The sequence below is a fragment of the Leopardus geoffroyi genome, chromosome B1 (genome assembly GCF_018350155.1).
Source record: "Leopardus geoffroyi isolate Oge1 chromosome B1, O.geoffroyi_Oge1_pat1.0, whole genome shotgun sequence".
Lineage (NCBI taxonomy): Eukaryota > Metazoa > Chordata > Mammalia > Carnivora > Felidae > Leopardus > Leopardus geoffroyi.
In genome coordinates this window covers 194,157,967-194,181,471 of record NC_059327.1, presented here as the reverse complement: position 1 = coordinate 194,181,471, position 23,505 = coordinate 194,157,967, and the positions used below count along the sequence as shown (strand labels likewise).

The 23,505-nt window shown below is 43.5% G+C and overlaps 1 protein-coding gene across 14 annotated transcripts in view; it reads left to right on the top strand.

The window, feature by feature from the left end:
• Positions 1-23,505, top strand: part of CC2D2A (coiled-coil and C2 domain containing 2A) — a 151,292-nt gene that overhangs the window by 79,991 nt on the left and 47,796 nt on the right. For all 14 annotated transcript variants that reach the window (XM_045474508.1, XM_045474506.1, XM_045474503.1 and 11 more), the window contains 3 exons: positions 13,767-13,923; positions 16,630-16,777; positions 19,678-19,816. In XM_045474508.1, coding sequence (XP_045330464.1) covers positions 13,767-13,923; positions 16,630-16,777; positions 19,678-19,816 — 444 coding nt within the window. The remainder of the gene's footprint in view (positions 1-13,766; positions 13,924-16,629; positions 16,778-19,677; positions 19,817-23,505) is intronic.

Here is a 23,505-nt window from a genome sequence, read left to right as displayed (position 1 = left end):
GCTTAAAACAACAGATGCTTATTTTTTCACAGCTCTGGAGGCCCTGAGGTCTGCAATCTAGGCTTCAGTAGGGCCATGCTCCCCGCAAAAGTTCTAAAGGTGAATCCTTCCTTGCCTCTTCCACTCCTGGTGGCCCTTGGAGTCCCTTGGTTTGTGGTAGCGTCACTACAGTCTCCATCTTCATGTGGTCATCTCATCGTCTCAACCTGTCCTTTTTTTTTTCTTTTTTTGTCTCTTACAAGGACATTCTCATTGGATTTAGGGCCAACGGTAATCCAGTATGAGCTCATCTAGATGTTTAACTAATTAATTATATCTGTAAGAACCCTATTTCCAAATAAGGTCACATTCTGTGGTTCCAGGTAGACAGCAGTTTTTAGAGGACAGTATTTAATCCACTGCGGTGTCCAAACTTGCTATTCTCATGGTGAATCCTTTCCTGTGATGCTAACAGAATTCTCTTTTATGAAAGTAATAAGCCTGTGAACTACAGTTGCAAATATGTGGCACACGTGCCTTTGCTTGCCATCCGCCACCCACACAGAAATCACTAGCCCTCACCCGCCATTTATGCAGAAATTTCTCATTCCCATCCACCACCCTGGCAAGAAATAACTACATGACCAGGTCCTTTTCCCCCACTGAGCCTGGATATAACTCCAGAATCCTTCTCAACACTGTACTCCAGGCAGTTACTACCTATTGGTTGTAATTGACATTGTCTATAATTACAATTACAGCTGTATCATTATTAAAATATTTAAATACTTCTGTACTGGATTCCCAAAATGCCACCCTGGCCACCTAGACCCTACTTCTAAGATCCCCTGGACCTTGCCACAGCGGACTAATTAAAGGGTGTGTGAATGAGGCTAATGCCTCCGGGACCTTGTTCTCCTGGATGGCTGACATCTCTTCTGATTGGTTAACACTTGGCCATGAATATTCTTTGGCATTTGGAATATCAACCACTAGCTAGATCTCAGTCAATAAAAACCTATTAAAACTGGTAGAGGAAGGGGAACCTGGGTGACTCAGTCAGTGGAGTGCACAACTTCGGCTCAGGTCATGGTCTTACGGTTCGTGGGGTTGAGCCCCACATCTGTCTTTGCGCCAACGGCGAAAGCCTGCTTGGGATTCTCTCTCCCTCTCTCTCTGCCCCTCCCCCACTCACACTCTGTCTCTCAAAAAAAAATAAATGTTAAAAAATTAAAAAAAAAAGAATAAAACTTGATGGAGAAAGTAAATAAACACAATCTCCAGAAGCCAACTTGATGCTTTGTGGTCACCTGCCTTCAGTAATGAGGGGATGCCGGAGGCCCCTATGTGAGTCCACAGAATAGGAAAAAGTTCATTTATTCAGAGTTTGCCCCCTCATTTGAGATCCATGTGACTCATCCCCCCCACCCCCTTCCTCCCTGCAGAGGAAAAGCTGACATGAGGAAGACCAAGATTAACGGGAGAAAGCAGATAGAGGGGCAGAGTGAAGCAAGGGAGGGCAGCATATGATAACGTGGCCAGTAGGAAGGAGAGGGAGCCCTGGAAGGGGACACCCCTCCTGAAAAGAGCACAGAAGACAGAGAGAAGGCCCTCCCCTCCCCGCAGGTGCCCATGAGAGATCAGATACCCCACCTCTGCCCTGGCAGCCTATGGAGGCTTCTCTGCTGGGCAGCCCTCCATTTTCAGAATTACCATAGAAGGAAAGACCCTTTCTTTCTTCCACCTCCATGAGTACCAGTGTCTCATTTCACATATATTCTGAAATGGGAGGGAAGCTTTCTATCCTCTCTCCTCTTTGCCATCTTGAGACATTAGCTGGCTCGGATGTTGCAATCAAAACAATTTTTTTCAAGTACTGTGAAAAAAGTAATTCTCTAAAATGTTATGAAATGGATTTTCTAAGTAAACAAGCAAATTTTTATCCTGGGGACACCAAGAATATATTCATAGGCAGTTAGCTTGGCCCTAAGAGCTGAATCATGTAATCTTTAAAAAATCACAAATTGGGGCCCTGGGTGGCTCAGTTGGTTAAGCGACTGACTTCGGTTCAGGTCATGATCTCACTGCTTGTGAGTCTGAGACCCACGTTGGGCTCTGTGTTGACAGCTCAGAGCCTGGAGCCTGCTTCGGATTCTGTGTCTCCCTCTCTCTCTGCCCCTCCCCCGCTCATGCTCTGTCTCTCTCAGTCTCTCAGAAATAAGTAAATGTTAAAAAAAATCACAAATTAAAAAAACTGGCTAAATTCCTAAACTATCCTCAGAGATTTGATAGCTGATCAAATCACATATCATAATGGCTCAATGGCATGATTTTTATGATTGAGTAGTGGTTCCAGATGAAATGAATTTAAGGACTATTGTATTTCAACTCTCTAGGAATAGAACAATGCCATTTGGAAATTTTCCACATAATTGCTATAAGTTTGAGATTAGAGAAGGTTCATGAATTACTGGTGGTTTTAAGAGGGTGAGAAAAAATTGCCTTGAATATATCTGTTTATGCCAGTGTTCTGGCATATCTGTTATGCCTGACTTGAGAGCCCAACGTATTTCAGAAAGAGTTCCGAGATTCTCAAAACTTTAATGCATTCGTTGGTGACCCAACAAACAAGCCATAAATGTTTGCTGCTTGAGTGACAGTCAACTGAGTGTCTAATCCCAAGCCAAGAGTGTGGTGCAGAACTCGAAGCCCTGGGCCGGAGGGGTGCCCATGGAGCTGCCTTAGGGAGCTTTATTATTATTTTTTTAATGTTTATTTATTTTTGAGAGAGAGAGAGACAGAGGCAGAGCACGAGCTGGGGGCGGAGTGAGGGAAGGCAGAGAGAGAGAGAGGGAGACACAGAATCCGAAGCAGGCTCCAGGCTCTGAGCTGTCAACACAAAGCCCCACGTGGGGTTCGAACTCACTAGCTGTGAGATCATGACCTGAGCTGAAGTCGGACGCCCAACTGACTGAGCCACCCAGGCGTCCCAAGGGGAGCTTTAAATCCAGCTGGGAGATGGAGGGAGAGAGCTACAGAGAAACAGGACCGGTTTAGTGCTGATGTCAAGGACGCTTGGTGGGATTTGATTGCAGGGTTTGATTGCGGGGAAGGAATTAATTAGAGCAACACAGCTGGACTTGGGACAGTACAAAGGAGTCGAGCCACAGCTGTCCCCAAGGGGTGGGTGAGGCTGGACTTCTCAGGACAGGGGAGAAGGCCCAGAGTCCCTCCAGAAAGGTCCTAAAAATCTCCGCAACTGAGATCTTTCCACAACAAATGTTTGGCCTTCCAAAAACATGAAATTCGATTTCGAAATAAAATAGTTTTGCGATGATCACCTTCATTTCTTTATCATTCACATCTGTATCTGTCGCTGTCCCCCCACCTCCCGAACCAACAACTATCATGTGGTTCTGCTGGGTGATGCTTACATCTTTTAGCATTATTATTTTTCCTTATGAATCAATCCTGTTGAGCTTTCATATTCTCGGCATGTGGACTGATTTAGGGGATTTTCCCTTTTAACTGAGCTGGCAGTTACTTGAGTTCCTTCCTACGTCCACTCCTGATTTCCGTGGCCCGTCCACAGAACCGAACTATCCGAGTGGGGAACACAGTCCTAGCCAGCTCACTTTTGTGGTTGTTATTGGTCCTTTGTAGACGTAAGTCCAAAACGGATATTTTTTTTTTACACACACATATTTATCTACTCAATTACATGGAGCCAGGCCGCCGAGAGCAGGTAGAAAGGACAGTGACGTCTGTGGTGGGACAGCGTGCATGGGGCAAGCAAAGTAAGGTCATCTACGTGTAAGAGGATGTGGGTTTGGATGGGACAGGAGCCCGCAAACATGGAGAAGATCTCTGGGAAATAACACTTACTGATTATCTACCCCAAGACCAGCTTCTTCACATACGCTATCTGATGTTACCCGAAAGAAAACCACAGGTACTATTATTCTCCCCGTGAGCTTCCAAGATCCTGAGTAACTACATCACCAAGCAGGTCAGGAGACAGAAGAGAATTCAAACCCGGGACTGTTTGACTCTAAATTGTACTCTCATTTCACCATTTTAATTGGGGATAATGGTAACAAAGAGCCAAGTCTCAAATCTGACCTATCTCCGCGCTCTGAGAGCCACTTCCGGGGGGAGAAGTCTCAGAAAACAGCCTCAGGCATCACTGCATATTGAGTTGTGTGGATATTTAGTAATATCTAGTATAATGGTTACTGAGCAATTACAATATGCCAAGCACCTTCTGTGTCCAGACTCAGTCCTCACGACAGTCGCACAGGAACTGTATCATTGTCCCCGTCATCCCGAAATGCGGAGCACTTAAGTATACCTGCCCTAAGGTCACGCAGCCAGAAAGCGGCAGGGCCAGGGCCCGGGCCCAGCGCCCAGACCCGCTCTCATGTCGACCTCAGCAGGCCGCACGCACCAGCAGCTTGTACGTTCCATCCACCAAGCGTCTTGTTGCAGAGACATTGCACAAGGCTTGGCGGAAAACAGGAGTCCCTGGTCCCTGGCATGGCGATTAGACTGCAGTGGGGAAATGGCAAGAGGAGCTGGTGACTAAGGTCCAGTGGGGCAGGAGGAGAAAAAAAATGAAGTTACCAAAAGAGGGCTTCCCTCCCAGAGGCTTGGCAGAGAAGGGGAGGAGGGAAACGAATCAGGGATTGGAGAGGGATGGTGGTTTACTTTAGGGTGTAGTTGGTTTCAGCATGTTTGTTAGTCGTGGGAAAAGCAACCAGTGCGGAAAAGACTGGTGACTTTGAAAATAAAAAAGAAAGTGGTGGGGAGAGGGACCAGACCCTGAATCTGGGTCAAGACTTGACAGGAAGTTCTTTTGGGGCGGGCATGATGACACAGGGGAGGTGGGTGGGGGGCAGAGCTGTGAAGGGGCCCACATCAGATGCCCCCAACCTTTTCAGCGAAGGAAGGGAGTCTGTGGTCACAAGACTAGGAAGGGTTTGATGCGACCCTGAGGGAAATGGGGACATCGACCATGAGGTGACTAACACACGTGAACATCACAAGCAGCCAAGCTTGAAAGGCAGCCACTTGTACCAGATCCAGCACTATCAAATGCAAGATGGGAAGCTGTTCTGCTTTGTTCTGTTCTGTTTTAAAAGCAGAGAATCATGATTTAAAATCATGCAATATAAATGGAATGTTGGTTTTTTTTTTTTTATCTATATGTATGTCTCTACATTTCTAAGGTTCATCTTCTCTGTACAATTCTAAATACCATTAGCAGGTAAATCTTCCCCAGATTGTTGAGTTAAAGCAAACAGTATTCCAAATAGAAGTAATAATAATTGCATACATCATCCCAAGTTGGACAAACATATGAACAAAACAAAACAGAGAGAACAGAAACAAACCCTTAAATACAGAGAACAAAATGGTGGTTTCCAGAAGGGAGAAGAATGAGGAGATAGAAGAAATAGGCAGAGGGCATTAACATGTATAAACCTCCAGGGGCGCCTGGGTGGCTCAATTGGTTAAGCATCTGACTTCAGCTCAGGTCATGATCTCACGGTTTCGTGAGTTCAGGCCCCACATCAGGCTCTATGCTGACAGCGTAGTGCCTGCTTGGGATAATCTCTCTCCCTCCCTCTCTCTGCCCCCTCCTCACTCATACACTCTTTCTCTCTCTCTCTCTCTCTCAAAAATAAATAATAAATAAATTTAAAAAAAAGAATTGCAAGGAAAAATACTTTAAAAAATGTACAAACCTCCAGTTATAAAATAAATAAGTCATGGGAATGAAAAATACAACATAGTCAATAATATTGTAATAACATTGTGTGATGGCAGATGGTGACTCCTGCTACCATGGTGGGCATTATGTAAGGTATAGAATTGTCAGATGACTGGGAATGCAAACTGGTGCAGCCACTCTGGAAAACAGTGTGGAGGTTCCTCAAAAAACTAAAAATAGAACTACCCTACGACCCAGCAATTGCACTACTAGGCATTTATCCAAGGGATACAGGTGTGGTATTTTGAAGGGGCACATGCACCCCCATGTTTATAGCAGCCCTTTCAACAATAGCCAAAGTATGGAAAGAGCCTAAATGTCCATCGACGGATGAATAGATAAAGAAGATGTGGTATATATATATATATATATATATATATATATATATATATATATAATGGAGTATTCCTTGCCAATCAAAAAGAATGAAATCTTGCCATTTGCAACTACATGGATGGAACTGGAGGGTATTATGCTAAGTGAAATTAGTCAGTCAGAGAAAGACAAAAATCATATGACTTCACTCATATGAGGACTTTAAGAGACAAAACAGATGAACATAAAGGAAGGGAAGCAAAAATATAAAAACAGGGAGGCGGACAAAACAGAAGAGACTCTTAAATATGGAGAACAGAGAGTTACTGAAGGGGTTGTGGGAGGGGGGCTGGGCTATATGGGTATATGGGTAAGGGGCATTAAGGAATCTACTCCTGAAAACATTGTTGCACTACATGCTAACTAACTTGGATGTAAATTTTTTAAAAAATTAATTAAAAAAAAAGAATTGTCAGATCACTAGGTTGTACACCCACCTGCAGCTAATATAGCATTGTATGTTAATTAAAGTTCAATAATACATTTTTTAAAGTTTATTTATTTTAAGAGAGAGAGAGGGGCACCTGGGTGGCTCAGTCGGTCGAGTGTCCGACTTCAGATCAGGTCATGATCTCACAGCCCATGAGTTCGAGCCCCACGTTGGGCTCTGTGCTGACAGCTCAGGACCTGGAGCCTGCTTCGGATTCTGTGTCTCCTTGTCTCTCTGCCCTTAACCCACTCACATTCTGTCTCTGTCTCTGTCAAAAATAAATAAACATTAAAAAAAAATTTAAGAGAGAGAGAGAGAGAGAGAGCATGTGTGAATGGGGGAGGGGCAGGGAGTGAGGGAGAGAGAGAGAATCCCAAGCAGGCTCTGGGCGGACAGCACATTAGCGGGGCTCGATGTGACAACCCTGGGATCATGACCTGAGCGGAAATCAAGAGTTGGACACGTAACCAACTGAGCCACCCCCAATAATACATTTTTTAAAAAACATAATCTCGAGTTGGTAGCCGTGGATGTAATCTCTATTCTGAATTCATTGCTGCCCTGCATTACACAACAGAAAAATTTTTGAACACCTGAATGTAAGTCAATTATATTTCCTGTCATGTTTTTCCATAACATTCCACTTTCAGACACACACACACAAGCACTCATTTTGCTCAGAGCAGTGTTTGTCAAGCAGAGGTGACTTTGGCACCCCAGGGACATGTGGCCATGTCTGGAGACATTTTAATTCTATCAAGCGGGGAGCTGGTGGCACCTCTAACGGGAGGAGGCCAGGGATTCTGGGGAACATCCCACACTGTACGGGACAGCTCACCACAGTGAGGAATTGCCAGCAGTGCCGAGGTTGGCACCCTGACTTAGGAAAAAACAAAATCAAACTTAATTATACAGACAGCTGCTTACAAACACCAAACCCAGGGTGCCCATTTTCTGATTTTTTGAAAATAGCATTGCACCCGAGCATTAAGTAGAACTGATGCCACCTGGAAAGAGCAGGGTGAAAAGTGTGGAAAGATTGTGAGTGTTTTTTTGGCTTGGTAAGATGGAATCCATTTTTTCTTATTTAAAAAAAAAGTGGGGGGGGGGGGGCCTGGGTGGCTCAGTCAGTTGAGCCCTGCATCCGGCTCTGTGCTAACAGCTCAGAGCCTGGAGCCTGTTTCAGATTCTGTGTCTCCCTCTCTCTCTCTGCTCCTCCCCCGCTCGTGCTCTGTCTCTCTCTCTCAAAAATAAATAAAACATTAAGAAATTTTTTTTAAAAAAAGCAAAAACGTTCAGGGGCACCTGGGTGGCTCAGTCAGTTAAGTGCCTGACTGTTGATTTTGGCTCAAGTCATGATCTCACGGTTCATGAGTTCGAGCCCCACATCAGGCTCCACTCTGACGGTGCAGAGTCTAGTTGGAATTCTCCGTCTCCCTCCCTCCCTGCCCCTCCCTCTTTTGTGTGCATGCATGTGAGCGCTCTCTCTGCAAATAAACAAATTTTTTTAAAAAGTTGATAATTACATTCTGAAACGGTAGTCCCGGGTAGCAAAGCCTCTATTTCCCCTAGAGTTCATAATTGCCTCCGTCCTACAGACTCAACACCAAGAGTCCCCATTTACTTCCTGTCCTCACATTAAACAGGAATGTGTTTCCAGAGACCGGGAATAAGGATGCTTCTGCTGTCATCCACAGAAATGCCCTTTCTACAATAACTGCATGTTTTATGGGTCATTACAAAACAGGGTGGCCAGCAGGGCACACCCACAAGGAATAAAAACCAAAACAGAAAAGCTCAGAAGCAACTCTTGTGGTCCTTCCATAATAACTTATTTGATGAATTATGAAAGTCTTACAGGGATGTTTTTGTAAAGCCATTGGAGCCACATAATATAGAAACTTTCCCTTAGCTGTGCCAGCAAATCACACACTTACTTAACTGCACTGAGTGTTGGAGCATTTGGAATTCTGAAGAAGTGGAAAGTAAGAGAGTCGCAAGGTCAGAGACACAGGTTGAAGCAAATATTAAACTAAATACTGCAGTCATGTCACTTTCTGAAGCGTTTTACTGTCGTAAATGGTATTTTCTGACTACTTATCCTTTCTACTCCCTCAACTTGGAGTAATATCAGGACTTCGTTAACTCCTGATTTTTTAAAAACATTTTAGCCTTAATGTATTTCACTTTTCACCTCCTTGCCTTTGGGGATATAGATGATTTCATTACAAATATGGAATATGCCATAAAAGTCCTATAAATCCCCAGCAACTTATTGTCTCCTTTGAAAAACATTAAAGTATCTTGAAGGGACAGATCTTACCAGTTTAAGTTTAAGTAAGAAATTCTTATGTCATAAACTTTACTAAAATCAGTTGACCAGCGAGATTTAACAAGATGCTTGAGAAGTGTAATTATGTTTGTGAAAGAGCTTTGTAAACCATAAAGTACTATAAAAATGCAGGTGCTCATTGTCAATCGTATGCCCAGAGGAAGAAGAATAAATACTCATTGAGCTCATAAGTAGGGAAGAGACTTTTCATCCATGTCAGCTAAACTTCAGCACCGCCTTTCTAGGGAGCCTTAAATAACATCTTTGTTTTACAATGAAAGCAAAAAGCGGGGAAGGCCATGCTCAAGGTCACGAAGCTACTGTCAATGTCAGGATTCAGACCCAGATCTGTTGGAACACAACGCTACCCTGTCCTGTCCACCACACTGCCCTCTGCAGGCTGCGAGAGGAGTGACAGTCAGGTGTGGAGTAAATTAAGACTGAGAAAATCTGAGAGCCATACTACACCCGGGTCTACCAGCTGTTCAGAGAAGAAAACCATTTCATTCCATGGATTTATCATGTAATGCTTTGTTTCTGGGGGCCCCTGGCTGGCTCCGTCGGTGAAGCATGCAACTCTTGATCTCGAGGTCCTGAGTTTGAACCCCACATTGGGCAAAGAGTTTACTTAATAATAATAATAACAATAACAATAATAATAATAAGGGCGCCTGGATGGCTCAGTCGGTTAAGCGTCCGACTTCAGCTTGGTCATGATCTCATGGTTCATGAGTTTGGGCCCTGCATCAGGCTCTGGGCTGACAGCTCAGACCCTGCAGCCTGCTTTGGATTCTGTGTCTCCCTCTCTCTCTGCCCCTCTCCCACTCATGCTCTGTCTCTCTCTGTCTCTCAAAAATAAATAAAATGTTAAAATAATAATAATAATAATAATAATGCCTTACTTCTATTTAGAGTTAGCATGCTCCCTTCTAAATACATTAACTCCCAAATGGAAGGTACTGGACATTCCAAGAGAAATCAGGCAAGACCCCTATCCTCAGGAATCTCCACATCCAGTAAGACATATAATGCATAAACAAGGAATTTCGATAGAGTGGATAAGTGTTTCTGTAGGCAAAACACAGGGTAGGGCGGCGGCACATAAGTGGGTGTCAGTGGGCCGGTGGCCACTCCCCGCATGTCTCACTTGGTGCGCAGTACACGTGGGCACCTTACAGAGAGTTAAAGCACCCGCACTGAAGTGAGCGGGGCATACCTTTCTTGCGGAGACAGCCAACCTCTTGAGAGTTCCGAGCAACCAAGAATTCTGAGACAGGAATAGTTCAGTCTTGTGATCACAGTTGCACACGCTGAGGTGATGCTTTAAGCTCTGATTATAGACCTTGTCTTTATGATACTTCATTTTGTGTTTGATTTTTTTTTTTAATATTTATTCATTTTTGAGAGAGAGAGAGAGAGAGAGAGAGAAACAGAGTACAAGTGGGGAAGGGTATGAGAGACAGGGAGAACACCAAAGCAGGCCCAGTCTCTGAGCTGTCAGCACAGAGCCTGACGCGGGGCTCGAACCCACAGACCACGAGATCATGACCTGAGCCAAAGTCGGACGCTCACCTGACTAAGCCACCCAGGCATCCCCTCATTCAGATTTTAAATACTCTTTCAATCATTGTTTCTCACCAATTTGTCTAAACTTTACTATATATAATATATATAATATGGTATATATATTATATATTATATATTATATATTAATATATAATAATATATATTAATATGTATAACATAAACTTTAATATATTTTCTGGTTATGGTTTTGGTTGTAAAAGAATTCTTAGGGGCGCCTGGGTGACGCAGTCGGTTAAGCGTCCGACTTCAGCCAGGTCACGATCTCGAGGTCCGTGAGTTCGAGCCCCGCGTAGGCTCTGGGCTGATGGCTCAGAGCCTGGAGCCTGTTTCCGATTCTGTGTCTCCCTCTCTCTCTGCCCCTCCCCCGTTCATACTCTGTCTCTCTCTGTCCCAAAAATAAATAAATGTTGAAAAAAAATTAAAAAAAAAAATTCTTAATTATTTGATCACCTTTCTGACTGTCCCTGGCCCATAAGGAAAATATAGCAAAACAAGGTATGAGTTTTGCAGTGAAACAGTTGTGGATTCAAATTCCAGCTTTTTGAATTACTACATGAGTGGCTAGGGGAGTTTCTCCTCTTGGAGCTTCAAATCCATCATCCAGAATTGTTGGGTCTGTTAGCTTGCTTAATCTTCACCACAAACCGTCCTTCATAGGAATGTGCTAAAGATTGAAGAAAATACCAGGTCCAAAATCCATACCGGGATTCGTACAAACAGATGTCTCAAAGTTTTGGCAAAGAACAAAAAGTTTCTAAAAGGAAAGAAAACCTAACATTTTCTCAAGCTGAAACTTGATTCTAGTAAGTCCATAATTTAATAGGTCAACCAAGGTCTCCTGTGCAAGAAAAACAATCTGTAATATTGAGCTCTGTAATATTACAAATCCACAGGCTCTTATGCAAGGTTGAGACAAGCAATAAATGGCACCCCTTTTCCCATTAGACCTCTAAACCAATAAAAATGCAGAGAAAAAGTGGTTTTTTGAAACGTATAAAAAGGGAGAAGGGTCATCTATAAGTTAATAGAGCCTTGAGGGACTTATCAATCAGTTGCACTGTATAGAATATATTTTGATCCTGATTCAAACGAAGTTTTACAGTAATTTTTTGAAACTCTGAAGGAAATTTGAAACTTACTAATATTTGACATTACTAAGAAACTATTGTGATAATAGTATTATAACTATGCTTTTTGATATCATTATCTTTTAGAGACACATATTGAAATATTTACAGATGAAATGATGTCTGGGTTCCAAATATTGGTGGAGATGGAAGGGATGAGAGTATAGATGAAACCAGATTAGTCAGTCATAAGCTAATGGTATTTGAAGCCAGGTGATGGTTTAGGCTCATGGTATATTATTCCTTTGGGTTTTATGTTTGACATTTTCCATAAAAGATTTTTTTTAATTTTTTTATGTTTATTTATTTTTGAGAGAGACAGACAGAATGTGATCAGGGGAGGGGGAGAGAGAGAGGGAGACACAGGACCCAAAGCAGGCTCCAGGCTCTGAGCTATCAGCACAGAGTCCGATGCAGGGCTCAAATGTGAAATCATGACCTGAGCCGAAGTTGGACACCCAAGCGACTGACCCACCCAGGCGCCCCTATAAAAGATATTTTTAAAAGAGACCAAAACATCATCTTTTTACTAATAAAGATGAATTTGGAGAATGTGGCTTACTCATGGGCTTCCTGCTTGCCCTGAATTAGGTGAACTTGGCCACTCCACACAGGTAAGTTCTGACTCTCACAGGTCTCTTAGGGCACCCAGCCTGCTAGAAGAGCTCACAGCAGGGACGCCTGGGTGGCTCAGATGGTTACGCTTCCAACCTTGGCTCAGGCCATGATCTCACGGTGTGTGAGTTCAAGCCCTGAATCAGGCTGTCTGTTGTTAGCACAGAGCCAGCTTCAGATCTTCTGTCTCCCTCTCTCTCTCTCTCTGCCCCTCCCTTGCTTTCTCCTCTCTCTCTCTCTCTCTCTCTCTCTCTCAAAAGTAAACATTTTTTTTATTTTAATGAAAAAAAAAGAATAGCTCACAGTGGTATTAAGTCTGGGGTCCTGAGTTCAGTTCGTATGTAGTGTTTGTCTTTGTCTTTGCCCCAGTAGACCCTCCAAGCTCAGTCAGCCATGTGGCGAATTCAAGCTGGTGGATACCAGGGAGATGGGGCCAGGATGGCAGCCTGGCACAAAATCATCCTCATCTTCATCCTCGGAAAGAATTCGTATCATACGCCTTGTAAGGGGAGGGGGTGAGCGGAGGGGGTCCAGAGGGTCCATAGTGTCACCTCTGTGCATTCCATCAGTAAGTGGGGAGTCTATTGCACAAGTCTATTGCAATAGCGGGACTCTATTGCACAAGAAGAAAAATATGAAGATCTAATTAGTAAAAGTGAAAGGAGTGGAATCGGCATTTTAGAGAAACGTGTACCAGCCACAGGGACCTCTCGGAAGGAAAGAATAAAACAGGAAAGAAGCCAGCAGAACTGTGGGTATCTTGTCATCTTCTTCCACAAAAGAGAAACGACCCAAGGATACAAGAGAAACTTGATCCAATGGCACAAAGGCTCCTCTTGAAGCTGCATTGTACATTCATAATCAATGGTTGCCTTGACATTGGATTCTTAGTCTCATAGTGACGGCATTACAATAGACACGCCACAGTAACTAGAGCCACCGTTGGTCTAGTTTGCTTCTGCTTGGGAGAAGGTCTGAGAAGGAGCTGGTACGGTTTCAGCAGCTAACAAATAAAATGAGCTCTTGAAGGGAAGAATCTGAAAGATGTACTAAACAGTAGATTTGAACCTGATACTCTAGAGTACATCTAGGTATGATACTTCTCCTGTTGACCTTGAAGTTGGTGTAAATAATAAATCATCTGGTGGCATGTCTGCTTTATCTCACCCAATCCACCTGATGGCATCACTTTCTGAAATAACATAAGCCAGGAAAAGGAAGGAGCCCATTCCCCCAGATAACCTGAGTATCAGTTTGAAATGGAAACAATTGTGGTAGACTGCTACTTTGATTAACCCCTCTCCCTACCCCTCTCTCTCTCTACTTTCTTGTCTGGAAAGTAGGCCAGACAAGAGGACAGGATGTCAACAACTCGGCCACAAATACGGTGCAATTTAGTCTCCATGGGAACCATAACACAACTCAGCTTTTCCACTCAGAAATGGGTGTTCTGGGCTAGAACAGTGATTGACAGATAAATGGACTAAACTCTAGGAGTGAGCACACTCTTACTATTTTTATTTGTCTGTTTCTCTTCCTCGATGTCAGGTATACGAAACAGTTGGACACAGTGGCACCACTTTGCTGGCAGAAGTGTTTCTGCCTATTCCTGAAACGACCATTGTCACTGGAAGGGCTCCCATTGAAGAAGTGGAGTTTAGCAGTAACCAGCACGTGACCCTGGACCACGAGGGTGTTGGAAGCGGTACGGAAAGCTCATTGTCCTCAGTGGCTCACGGTTTTACTGTCAGATTTGAACATAACTTTTTTGTTTCGTTTTCAAACAACCAGGTAACTATAAAACTGCTTTCAGAAATTCAAATTAAAATGATGATATACAATTTTTTGCAGTCATTTTTTATACCGTTGGTGGCCAATAAATTCATAAAACTATGCAAGTATAAAGTAGTTCGACAATGTGAATCAGGACCTTTAAAATGCCTTTGATACCTTAATTTCTTCTTCTAGGAATCTTTTCTTAGAAAATAATTTGAAGTGAGGACAAAGTTTTGTGTATATAAGATATATATCCGGGTATTATTTATAAGGCTGAAAAGGTTTTAAAAACTTAAATATTATAATAGGGAGATTATTAGTTAATATTCTCTCTATTATCCCCTATAATTGTAATTACATATACAATGGACCTTCTCACTCTGTCTACCATGTTTCTTAACCTCTCTAATGTATTTGCTTATCTTTTTCTTTCACTGCTGTTATTCTGTGACACTTCTTTAAATCTGTCTTCCAAGTCATGAATTCACTCTTTGGCTGTGTCTAATCATTGAAACTCATCACTGAGTTTTTCATTTTAATTATTGGATTGTTCACCTCCAGCAATTCTATTTTGTTCTTTTCCAATCTGTCTGGCCAGTTCTGATAATGTTTGTCCTTTCCTCAGACTCTCAACCATTTCGTTGTTTTATTCCTTCATTACTTCATTTATTTTTAAAAACATATTACAAATACTTTTTTAACGTTCTGTAGCTGATCATTTCAGTACCTATCTGCTTATTGGTCTGATTCTGTTGCTTCTTATTCATGGTGGCTTGTTTCTTCGTGTGTCTCGTGATTTTTTATTGTGAGCACATATTTGAAAATTTATCTGCAAGAATTCTTTGGGGCTCAAATCCAATCATCAACCTAAAAGTCTGGAGACCTAGGGGTGTCTGGGTGGCTCAGCTGGTTAAGCGTCTGACTTCGGCTCAGGTCATAAACTCACAGTTTGTGAGTTCAAGTCCAGCGTCAGGCTCTGTGCTGACAGCTCAGAGCCTGCAGACTGCTGTGGCTTCTGTGTCTCCCTCTCTCTCTGCGCCTTCCCAGCTCATGCTCTGTCTTTCTGTCTCACTCTCAAGAATAAATAAACATTAAAAAAAATTTTTTAAATAAAATAAAAGTCTGGGACCTAGGCTTTAGTTCCCATTCTCACGCTGATAAGCTCTGTGACCCTAGTAATTATGTAATCTCTTTAAATATCTTCTTCATTCATAAAATGAATCTAAGGATACCCCCTTTAATGTCTTTTGGGGTTATTTTGAAGATTAAAGTGGATGTTCAATATAGAGGAAAGATCTCTGAAAAAAACACAAAGGTGCTATTACAGTGTAATAGTGGTATTATTTTGTGCTAATAATATTAACTGTAAGTCCAGGGCATGAAGGCACTATTTGTTTTTAATGTTTATTTATTTATTGTTGAGAAAGAGAGGGAGCACAAGTGAGGGAGGGGCAGAGAGAGAGAGAGAGAGAGAGAGAGAGAGAGAGAGAATCTGGAGTAGGTTACAGGCTCTGAGCTGTCAGCACAGAGCCTGATGTGGGGTTCAAACCCACGAACTGTGAGATCATGACCTGAGCCAAAGTTGGACGCTCAACTGACTGAGCCACCCAGGCACCCCTAAGTCACTATTTTTAGTGCTTGAAAATCTTTTCTTCTTTTATTTGATTAAACAAACTTCCCCGAGGCTTTTTATCATTAATTTCCAATGGGTAGAAGCCAAATCGGTAAGTGAGGCTTACTGTTGCCGCAGTAGCTTAGGAATAGCTAACGTTCGTTGAGTGGTCCAAGCACTAAGTGATCTGCATGTAAGACCCCACTTAACACAAGGCTCCTTATTCGGGTGCACTCCCTCCCTAGGGCACTTGACTTGTTCCTTCTGCCACGAATGTTCTTTCCCAAGAAATCGTCTCACTTCCTTACTTTCTTCTAGCGTTTACTCAAAAGTCCCCTCTTGTGGAGCCCCTCCCTACCACCCCATCTAAAAGTTCAGCCCTTTCCCACCCACCCCCAAATACACATTGTCTGTATACACTCCCTAATTTATGGTTTCTCTTCACACTTCTCACTCTCTAACAAGCCATACATTCCTCCCATTTCTCTTATTTACTGCCTGTCTCCCCTGCTGGAATAGCAACTCCTTGAGAACAGGGATTCTCGTCAGTTTTGTGTCTTTACTGCCATCTGCAGCGCCTAGAATAGTCCCTGGAGCAAAGCAGAAGCTCAAATTAGTATCCACTGGATGAGTGAATAAATGGATGTCTTCACAGGAATCTTTTTTAGGAGGTATTATTATTATCCCTATTTTATGTATAAAGAAACTAAGGCTCCGAGAAGTTAGGTCATCTGTCTGTGGTCACACAGCTGTTAAGCGGCAGAACCAGAATATGCACCCAATGGTCCCACTCCAAAGTGCCTCATTCATTGTCACCTCTACACCCTGCTGTCAGAGAGAGAACCAAGAGGCCTATTCTGCACATCATTGCCTGAAGAATTTCAGTGCTGCTGCTGTGAATTATGTGTTCTGTCCTGCCAGCCCTATCCTCTCTGTTCCATTCGTCTACTGTCTGCTTTCTCACCAAGACTGGGCTCGCTCCCTTTTCCTAAACAGCGTCTGTGTAATCTGGTGTCTCCCTAGGAATGCCCTTCTCATTTGAAGCCGATGGTAGCAATCAACTGATTCTCATGACCTCGGGGAAAGTGTCCAACAGCGTGGCATGGGCCATTGGAGAAAATGGGATCCCTTTGATTCCTCCACTGTCACAGCAGAACATTGGATTTAGAAGGTGATGTGTGTCTATAATAAATCGATGAGTAATGTGTTTGCATTAATGATATCCGGGGGGGAGGGGGGGCGGGCGGGAAGCTTGCAATATCACATTCTTTCTCCTTTTTCTCATGTGCTAGTAATTTCATGATTTTTTATGGTACTTGAGGTAAAGACTAAAATATTAATAGCCTAATAAATATTAGATGTTTAGCAGTGCCAGAAACAGCAAAAAGCATTTTGCCTTGTTTAATCTCTCTGGTAACTCTGAAGTATTCTTTTCTTCATTCTTCATTCTTCAAGTATTCTTTTTCTTCATTTTATAGACGGGGGGAAATGCAGAGCCTGTGATTGCGTATAGGTGGTCCTCAGTGTGAATGATGATTGTTATAGAATCTTCTGATTATAAAAAGGCCCCTATTGTCAGTTCTTTCCCTTGATTGCTAGATCCTTAGGCACTCTGTACCTCACCTATTTACCCCTAGGCAGGCCCCACCTCCTTGTGGTTGGTCCCTGTCCAGGCAGCCTGGACTATGGGGGCCAGGTGGCCTGGGTTCGAGTCTGGCTTCTGTCCTGCCCCAACAGATGGGTCTTGAGTTCATCTTTAACCATTCTGGGCCTCCGTTGCCTCCACCAGCAAATACAAGGACTTGGGGCACCTGGGTGGCTCAGTTGGTTGAGTATGAGACTTGGACTCAGGTCATGATCTCGAGGTTTGTGAGTTCAAGCCCTGCATCGGGCTCTCTGCTCTCAGTGTGGAGCCCACTTTCAGATCTTCTGACCCCCCCTCTCTCTGCCCCTCACCTGTTGTGCTCCCACTCTCAAAAATAATAAGCACTTAAAAATAATAATAATAATAAATAAAAGGACTTATCCTGATCATCAAGAAGACAGATTGTAAGTCACAGACTGTCATTTTCGACATGAGGGGAAACAGAGCGGGCCAGGCTCCGCTCCCTTTCTGCCTTCTCCGTCCCGATTCCGATGTCCCTGTGACGAGAGCAAGGAACATCTGGTCAGCACCTCCTCAGTCAGGAGATGGGCGGTTACGTCCAGTGGAGGCCTCGAGCCTCGGCATTCTGTCCTCATTCCACTGAGTTCCACACCCGGGACAAAAGCTCCCACTCTCAGGAGAGGAGGTAAAACACAATGTGAGCGGCAAGAGACACAGCTCCATTAACAAAGCCCTGACGCAAAGGTGCTGAGAGCGCTGGCCTCCTGGGAATTCAGTCGTGTCCCAATCCATTGTGCATCCGTTTTTTCCTCTTGTGTTTTGGCCTCAGCTACGAGGGGTCCCCAGGTGAGTGGGAAGTGAGGGTCTCAGGGCACCCTGAACCGAATGCACAGGCTCCTTCTCACTGGCCCGGATCCAGGGACTCGGGACACTTCTACGCCCTGGGCAGGGTTGTAGGGATACTTCTTTTTCTTTTTTTGGTTTTATTGAGATATAACTGACACATGGCATGAGTTCAAGGTGTACCATGTAATGATTTGATAAGTGGATATATTGTGAAATAATCACAGTAAGTCTACCTTACATCGATCACCACACGTAGCTGCAAGTTGTGCTTTCCTTGCCGTGAGAACTTTTAAGATCTGCTCTCTTAGCAGTCTGTAAATGTGCAGTGAAGTTCTGTTAACTGTGCATCAGATCTCTGGAACGTCTTTATCGTATAACGAGAACTTTGGACTTTTTGACCGCCTTTGGCCACCGCCTCTCCCGCCCCACCTCTGGCCACCACCAACCCGTTCTCTGTTTCTACAAGTTTTGTTTTGGTTTTGGGTTTTGGGTTTTGGTTTTGATTCCAGATATAAGTGAGATCCCACCTTATTTGCCTCGCTCTGTCTGACTTATCTCGAGGACAATGCCCTCGAGCTCCGTCCATGTTGTTGCAAATGGCCGGATTCCTCCTTTTTTATGGTGAGTGACATACCACATTTTCTTTATCCACTCACCCACTGAGGGGCACTTCAGTTGTTTTTATGTCTTGGCTCTCATAAATCATGTTGTAATAATCATGGGGGTGCAGACACCCCTTTAGGACAGCGATTTTGTGTCCTTCAGGTGTATGCTCAGAAGTGGAATTGCTGAATCATATGGCAGGTCTACTTTTAATTTCTTGAGGAGCCTCCGGACTGTTTTCCAGTGTTCGCACCAATTTACATTCCCACCAACAGTGCACGGGGGTTCCCTTTTCTCCACATCCTCGCCAACACTTACTATTTCTTATGTTCTTTATTTTAGCCATTCTAACAGGTGCGAGGTGATATCTCACTGTGGTTTTGATTTGCATTTCCCTGATGACAAGTGAGGTTGAGCATCTTTTCACGTGTCTATTGGCCATCTGGATGTCCTCTTTGGAGAAACGTCTATTGTGGTCCTCTGCCCGTGTTTTAATTAGATTATTTGCGTTATTGCTACTGAGTTATGAGTTCCATATATGCTTGAAACATTAATCCCTTATCAGATGTGTGGTGTGCAAGTATTTTCTTCTACCATTCACTCTTCTCTATTGTCCCTGAAACGTGTATTTTTTAATGTTTATTTATTTATTTTTTTTTTTTTTTGAGACAGAGACAGAGTGAGCAGGGGGGGGGAAGAGAGAGAGAATCCCAAGCAGGCTCCACACTGTCAGCACAGAGCCCGATGTGGGGCTTCAACTCTTGAGTCATGAGATCGTGACCTGAGCCAAAATCAAGAGTCAGACGCTTAACCGACCGAGCCACCCAGGCACCCCCCAAAACAGATTTAATAGCAGTCATCGAGCAAAGAAAAACGGCAAAACTCCTTCCTTATGATCAGATTTTCTCCCTTAGACATAACAGCCTCCTTAGGCAGTGCTGTCCCTGGGATTTTGCAGGCCTGAGGCAAAGTGCTCTGTGAAAAAGCCCATCTCACGGCATTAACTTCTTTTCCAGTGCTTTGAAGAGAGCAGATGCCATCTCGTCCATTGGCACATCGGGACTGACAGACTTGAAAAAGTTGGCCAAGTGGGCAGCAGAGTCCAAGCTCGACCCGAATGACCCCAACAATGCCCCTTTGATGCAGCTAATCTCGGTAACGTGGCACCATCGTGCACACACTGCATTTCTCCACTTGCTGTGCCCATAATAGACACGGCTCGACCCTTTACACGCATTTTCTTTCGCACTGTGTTCTCCAGTGCGATAGTGTTTAAGAACACGAGTGCCGGGTTGAATGACAGGTTTAAAGGCCGGCTTTGCCCCTGCCTGGCTGTGTGATCAGGGCGAGCACTCACGCTTCTAAGCACTGTGACACCCTCGCAGTGTGGCCATGACGACGTGCAACGCCTCATCTCAACAGTTAGCGGGGCACACAATCGGTGTGCAACAAATATTAGCTGTTGTTACGGTGTTGCTGTTCCTCTTACCACTAACCTCTGTAAAACCCTAACGAAAGGCCTTGTTTGGCCCCTCCCCTGGAAAGGCACCTGAGTATGGGTGCTCAGAGTCACCTGCTTGAGGTCACACGGCCGGTAAGGACGTGGATCCAAGACCATTTCAGAGCGCGTGCCCGTTCATCACACCTGGTGGGGCCTTTTAAGAAATGGTGGTTTTGTTCGTTTATTTTCCCATTTGATGATTAATTAGATTATCGTTTAGATTTCTTTTAAGTATGTATGAGATAAATTGCTTGCGTCTATCATAACATTAGAAATTCTTTCTTCAGTGAGTTTATAAATAAAATGGAACATTAGTCAGTAAATGATTCTCCTTGGTAGCAGATACAATTGTTTTTGCTCCCAAGTTCATAATTCCCACAAAAATATAATAAACGAGTAGATGATCCGGAAAGTGACCACAGCAACACGTTCTGTAATCATGTTCACTAGTGGGAGTTCATCAGCAGGGTAACTGTAACCAGGATAACATTTTTATTTCTGTCATTTTCATTTCTGTCCTAGACTTTCCAAGGTAAGTCTCAAAGCAAGCTTGGGTTTATTCTGACGTTCGCCTTTATAAGTTTTCCTTCCAACTCAATGATACTTCTTAGTGTGACTGAGAGAAGTATTAGGAAGAATAGATCACCTTACCTAGAGCATAGTCTGTTCCATAAAGAGGTTTCAAATCACATTTCGATTACCATGTTTAAATCAGCAACAATATAGTATAAATGTCACCTTTGTTTTTTTTTTTTTCTTTTTAACTATTTGTCTTCGTGTAGAAGGACAAAACACAGGGACAGCCTTCCAGACCTGTCTCTTTCTTGTTTCAATTTTTTTTTTCAATATTTGTTTATAGTTGAGAGAGAGTGCAAGCCGGGGAGGGGCAGAGAGAGAGGGGAGAGGGGGACAAAGGACCTGAAGCAGGCTCCAGGCTCCACACTGACAGCAGTGAGCCCAGTGTGGGGCTCGAACTCAGAAACCGCAAGATCATGACCTGATGATCTGGCATCAGCCACAGTCCAATGCTCGACCAACTGAGCCACCCAGGTGCCCCAGGACCTCTTTTTATGGATTTTCACAGCAGGATCACCTCGCCCACTGCAAAGCCCTGGCGAATCTCTCCTCCCTGGCTTTCCTTCTGTGAGGAGGAGATTCCCACTGGCAGAGCACCCAGCAGAGGGGCAAGCAGATGCCCGGGAGAGTGTAGCCTCACCCGCTCAGCCTCCCAGCGGTACCCTGAGACCATCCTTTCCGAGCCGGTGTAGGGGGCAGCGGGGACTGGCGCCCAGATCTGTCTTTACTCGGTGACCAGGGCCACGAGGTGCCGTTTGGAGACAGCATGACTGTGGAGCCGGTGATCAGCCAACTGATTTGAACTGACCAGCCAATTCTGGGGCCTTTATCTACATGTGCGCCTACGTATATTTGAAAAATCACATTTTGTTAAATATATCTTTAAAGTTATATTAAGTTATATATAACATATTTTAAATTCACGTATTAGATTTTATGGTAACACTGTATATACACAACCTTATTTCCTGCAGGCACCTAGTAATACACTGATATAACTCTCCCATTTTTCACTCTGTATATTTACATAACACCTATGGGGGGAGCATGCGTACCCAAAAAAATGAACTTTATGATTTTTTTTTTTTTTTTTTGGAAAAATGAGTTGCGGTACTTTTTATAGCCAGGACATGAATATAATGGCACCTGCCTCGTGACTATTAGATTTCAACATATGTTGTCCTTAAATGCGGGATGTTTCAAGTCTCCCCGTCTAAGACTCTTTTTTTTTTTAATTTAATTTAATTTTTTTTTTAATATATGAAATTTATTGTCAAATTGGTTTCCATACAACACCCAGTGCTCATCCCAAAAGGTGCCCTCCTCAATACCCATCACCCACCCTCCCCTCCCTCCCACCCCCCATCAACTCTCAGTTTGTTCTCAGTTTTTAACAGTCTCTTATGCTTTGGCTCTCTCCCACTCTAACCTCTTTTTTTTTTTCCATCCCCTCCTCCATGGGTTTCTGTTAAGTTTCTCAGGATCCACATAAGAGTGAAACCATATGCTATCTGTCTTTCTCTATATGGCTTATTTCACTTAGCATCACACTCTCCAGTTCCATCCACGTTGCTACAAAAGGCCATATGTCATTTTTTCTCATTGCCACGTAGTATTCCATTGTATATATAAACCACAATTTCTTTATCCATTCATCAGTTGATGGACATTTAGGCTCTTTCCATAATTTGGCTATTGTTGAGAGTGCTGCTATAAACATTGGGGTACAAGTGTCCCTATGCATCAGTACTCCTGTATCCCTTGGATAAATTCCTAGCAGTGCTATTGCTGGGTCATAGGGTAGGTCTATTTTTAATTTTCTGAGGAACCTCCACACTGCTTTCCAGAGCGGCTGCACCAATTTGCATTCCCACCAACAGTGCAAGAGGGTTCCCGTTTCTCCACATCCTCTCCAGCATCTATAGTCTCCTGATTTGTTCATTTTGGCCACTCTGACTGGCGTGAGGTGATATCTGAGTGTGGTTCTGATTTGTATTTCCCTGCTAAGGAGCGACGTTGAACATCTTTTCATGTGCCTGTTGGCCATCCGGATGTCTTCTTTAGAGAAGTGTCTATTCATGTTTTCTGCCCATTTCTTCACGGGATTATTTGTTTTTTGGGTGTGGAGTTTGGTGAGCTCTTTATAGATTTTGGATACTAGCCCTTTGTCTGATATGTCATTTGCAAATATCTTTTCCCATTCCGTTGGTTGCCTTTTAGTTTTGTTGGTTGTTTCCTTTGCTGTGCAGAAGCTTTTTATCTTCATAAGGTCCCAGTAATTCACTTTTGCTTTTAATTCCCTTGCCTTTGGGGATGTGTCGAGTAAGAGATTGCTATGGCTTAGGTCAGAGAGGTCTTTTCCTGCTTTCTCCTCTAAGGTTTTGATGGTTTCCTGTCTCACATTCAGGTCCTTTATCCATTTTGAGTTTATTTTTGTGAATGGTGTGAGAAAGTGGTCTAGTTTCAACCTTCTGCATGTTGCTGTCCAGTTCTCCCAGCACCATTTGTTAAAGAGACTGTCTTTTTTCCATTGGATGTTCTTTCCTGCTTTGTCAAAGATGAGTTGGCCATACGTTTGTGGGTCTAGTTCTGGGGTTTCTATTCTATTCCATTGGTCTATGTGTCTGTTTTTGTGCCAATACCATGCTGTATTGATGATGACAGCTTTGTAGTAGAGGCTAAAGTCTGGGATTGTGATGCCTCCTGCTTTGGTCTTCTTCTTCAAAATTACTTTGGCTATTCGGGGCCTTTTGTGGTTCCATATGAA